The following is a 4,273-nucleotide window of genomic DNA, read 5'->3' as shown; positions in this document are numbered from 1 at the left end:
CATCAGTACCTGACCTCACCAATAGGGGGCAAATCCCCACATACACCCTCCAAAATATTCTGAAAGATCTACCCAGAAGAATGGAGGATGGTATAGGGGAGCAAATCCATATAATTGTCAATAGAGGTACCCAAATAACTGTCCATAGGATGGCAACTCCATATTAATGTTCATAGGTGAAGGGCAACTCCAGAATTATGACTATAGGGGGTAACTTCATTATTATGGCCATTAAGGGACCCATATTGTTGTCCCTGGGGGGGGGGGGGTAACTCCATATTAAAGGCCATGGTTTTGGAACAACCCACAAGCATGGTGGTCAGATGAATGTTTGGTGTATTTTTACTCCCGGATCTTTTGGAGGTATCAGACCAGTGATCAGGACCAAGGACTGGAAATAATAACCCCGATGTTAGGCCTCAGGTGACACCGATTGGATTCTATGCAGTGAGGGGTTTGGGATTATGGCCAACCAATTATATTGTATGTGAATGAAGGGGGTGAGGATTCCTCTGATGGTGAATGTAGGTGGAATGATGGACAGACTCCTCATGGGTGGAGCTTAGAGGCCATGATTGGGCAGAGGACTTGTCGGGGGGGGGGGGGGGGCAATAAACCCCAATCACACGCCCAGTACCGCTGCACTGGCTGCAGAACATTGCAGATTCACCCTGGGCGGGGGGTGACGGGGCAGAGGGGTAATCCCCTGGTAATCGGGTCAGAGCTGGTTTAATACAGAATATGGGACAGCTGGATGGGGCCACTCACCCTCTGGCCATTGGAGGACACAGCACCCTGGGATGGGGGCAGCCGACCAATCCGATGGGACCGGCTCTGACAAAACGCACCAATACCAATGGAAACCCACCTACCCCAACAACCTACCCTAAAGAGAACTCTACCCCTGCTTGCTCCCTGAATGCCAATCTGACTTTAATGATGGAGAGAGAACCATGGCCGCCTCATGCTTGGGGGAATGGCAGCCATAGCGGGCAGATACCCCACAGAAGGGAGGGGTATGTGGATGGATGTTCAGGGCTCACATTACCCCTAATCTCTGGCGCGGTCGGGGTGCCACATTCACACCGGTCTCTGACTGCACATAACGGGATTACAGGAGGTCAGGCCGAGGTCACCCCGCACCCCCCCTAAACCCATTTACCACACTCCAGCCAGATGGCAGCTAAACCTATTGCCAGTAAGCTCACTGCTGCCCCCTGCAGGCTGCTGGAGGTACAGACAATCTGATTGGCCAATAATCTGATCCGAGATAAATCCGTTCACTAAGTCCGCAATAATTGAACGACTTGGCGTCCAGCTGCTGCGGTGCCCGGGGGAGGGGGGAGTCCCAAGGAAGAGACAACAGAGAAAGCTTTGGAAAGGTTTATTGACTAGGTCACCATAGAAACATACACGCTGAGTGCTAGCTCTGTGGGTTAGCTCTACGACACTCTGACCACCTGCATGATGTTGGTGTAGCCGGATCCGGGTCTCCAGCCGGTCAGAATGATGACGATGTCGTCCTTGTGCAGGAAACCGCGAACTTTCCCTGGAGGAGGAGAGGAAACCAATCAAATCATCGCAGGGGGCAGAATATGGGGAAATGGGGGTCACATGGTGAGGGGGTCACATGGTCAGGGGGTCACATGGTGAGGGGGGGGGAGTCACATGGTGAGGGGAGGTCACATGGTCAGGGGGTCACATGGTGAGGGGGTCACATGGTCACTGGTATGGTGAAGCCCCATTGTGGGCAGAATTAAAATGAAATGAGTGTTTTCCCAAATATAACTCCGGCATGAAACATCCCGTACACACCTCCCCCCCTCACATATCGGGGTACACGGCGCCCCCTCACATATCGGGGTACACGGCGCCCCCCCCTCACATATCGGGGTCCCCGCATACACACACTTCTCCCCCCCTCATATCGGGGTCCCCCAATATAAAACACACCACACCCCCTACATATCGGGGGCCCGCCCTATACACACTGCAACCCTCTTGCATACTAGGGGCCTCCTAAAACACCCCCCCACTATTACATATTGGAGCCCCTCCATACAGTGACCCCGATCACAGCACCCCCTGTACCCCATCCCCCCTGCATATGCAGGACCCCCCCATACACAGCGCTATAAATGTATAATACCTCCAATATTACCCCCAGGGGTCCCTCTGTATGCCCTGCCCCCACCCTTTTTACGGCCATCAAATCCTCAATCTTACCGACTTCAATGCCGAATTGCACCCTCCGGTCCACATCATCGGCCCAAACCTCCAGCTGGGACTCCTTGTACAGCACAGGAAATACCCCGCGGTTCAGGTGAGCCTGGCGGGCCACCTGCTCATTGCGGGTCACGGCGATAATGGGAGCGCGGGGGCGGTAACGGGACAGAAGCTTGGCACTCCTAGGAGAAATATAGATCAGACCAGCAGGGGGTACAAAAAAACTGCCCTCCGGAGTCCCCCCACAGGTAATGGGCTATCCAGGTGTTTGCAGCTCCGGCCTTACCTGGAATACTCCATGTGTCCTCCCACTATCACACTCCAAGTGGATGCTGTACTGCTAATGGGGCCCCAAAAGTCAGAGGAACCCCGGGAGTACCCAAGTTCACCCTCCTGCCAGGCTCAGGACCCCAATTCCACCATTGCTGCCCCCCTAAGTTTAGTGGTCAGTAGGATCAGACGTGGGCCCCGCTTCCTAGACTCTAAGGGGCCCCAGTTTGAAGTGGGCAGAGTCTGGTTACCCCTCCCGGTTGGACAGGCTGCCATCATTATTTCCCTTTAGTGGCCCCATGGACAGAACATTTGGGGTCCCATAGCACACCTGCCAGAAATGGTGAGGACAATGATGGCTGCAGCACAACATTTAAAGGAGGCCTCCACTGCCCCGATGGCGGTGACTTCTGTGGGGTCCTGGGTCAGCGGGGTCACCCTGCGCAGCTCCTCAAACAACTGGTGGTTGTAGATGGCGGCTTCGGCCTCTCGGGCGATCTGTAATGAGAAAATGTATGAGATCGCCCCAACACCCCAGAACACGTGGGGGGTGCAGGATATGGACTTTATGTCCGGAGTACCCCTACAAGATGTCTCGTGCCATCAGTTCCTACTAACCGATTGGCTGCCAAGGATAGTCTGCGGCCAGGAACGTCACATGACCTCTGGAATCTGATCTCCAACTTACACAAACTGGGGCGACAGGGAACAGGGGCGGGGCACAAACCCTTAAAGGGTGACTCCACCTCTGGATGTGCAGAACTAATACCCCCAATACCGCACAGGAACTACCCCGCCTCTCCAATACCCCACACGAACTACCCCGCATCCCCAATACCACACAGGAACTACCCCGCCTCTCCAATACCCCACAGGAACTACCCCACCTCCCCAATACCCCACAGGATCTACCCCACAGGAACTACCCCGCCTCCCCAATACCCCACAGGTCTCCCCATCATCCCCTCCATTCTCACCGCATGCTGCATGTGGACGGCCTCCACCGGGTACAAACCCTTAGCCGTCTCCCCTGACAACATGATGCAGTCGGCCCCGTCCAGCACGGCGTTGGCCACGTCGCTGCTCTCGGCCCGGGTGGGCCGTGGCTTCTTGATCATACTCTCCAGCATCTGCACAAGAGAGACGTGGCTCAGAAAACAATGGCGGGGTCACTTATTTGCCCACTGTTGGGGCGGGTCCTTACCTGGGTGGCACAAATGACCGGTTTTCCGGCCCGGTTACACCGGCCAATCATCATCTTCTGTGCCAGGAAGACTTTCTCCGCTGGTATCTCAATGCCAAGGTCCCCACGGGCCACCATGATGCCATCACTGGCCTCCAGGATCTCATCGAACCTTCGGGACAAAGAGGTCAATGTGGTCACATGACAGGGCAGGAGGGGTAAAAGCCGAGGCCCCCCGTACTTACCTTTTTACCCCCTCGTGGTTCTCTATCTTGCTGATGATTCGGATGTTCTGCCCCTTCTCCCCCAGCCTCTGACGGATGGCGTGGACGTCCTGGGCCTTCCGGATGAAGGAAGCAAAAATCATGTCCACCCCCTGCTCAATGCCGAACTCCAGGTCCAGGCAATCCCGGGCCGACAAGGCAGGGAGGTCCACTTCTGCCCCGGGCAGGTTCACCCCCTTCCTGCTGCACAGATTGCCCCCATTCTCCACCTCTGCCAGACAGAAGTCCGCACCTTCCGAGAGAAGAACAAATACCCCAACGTCAGAAGATCTGCCCCCCTTATTCCCATACACGGACAGTTCTATTACTG

At 55.3% G+C, this 4,273-nt stretch overlaps 1 protein-coding gene across 1 annotated transcript in view; it reads right to left on the bottom strand.

Moving 5' to 3' along the window:
* Nucleotides 1–1,367: 1,367 nt before the first annotated feature.
* PKLR (pyruvate kinase L/R) overlaps nucleotides 1,368–4,273 on the bottom strand; it is a 6,436-nt gene continuing 3,530 nt past the window's right edge. The window contains 6 exon segments of the mRNA XM_072427787.1: nucleotides 1,368–1,549; nucleotides 2,227–2,408; nucleotides 2,828–2,994; nucleotides 3,474–3,626; nucleotides 3,701–3,851; nucleotides 3,925–4,233. Of these exon segments, the coding sequence (XP_072283888.1) occupies nucleotides 1,443–1,549; nucleotides 2,227–2,408; nucleotides 2,828–2,994; nucleotides 3,474–3,626; nucleotides 3,701–3,851; nucleotides 3,925–4,233 (1,069 nt within the window). The 3' untranslated portion in view covers nucleotides 1,368–1,442.

This window comes from Pyxicephalus adspersus, chromosome 12 (genome assembly GCF_032062135.1).
Source record: "Pyxicephalus adspersus chromosome 12, UCB_Pads_2.0, whole genome shotgun sequence".
NCBI classification, from domain to species: Eukaryota; Metazoa; Chordata; class Amphibia; order Anura; family Pyxicephalidae; genus Pyxicephalus; species Pyxicephalus adspersus.
Note: the sequence above shows the minus strand (reverse complement) of the source record. Positions and strands in the feature narration are given on the sequence as shown.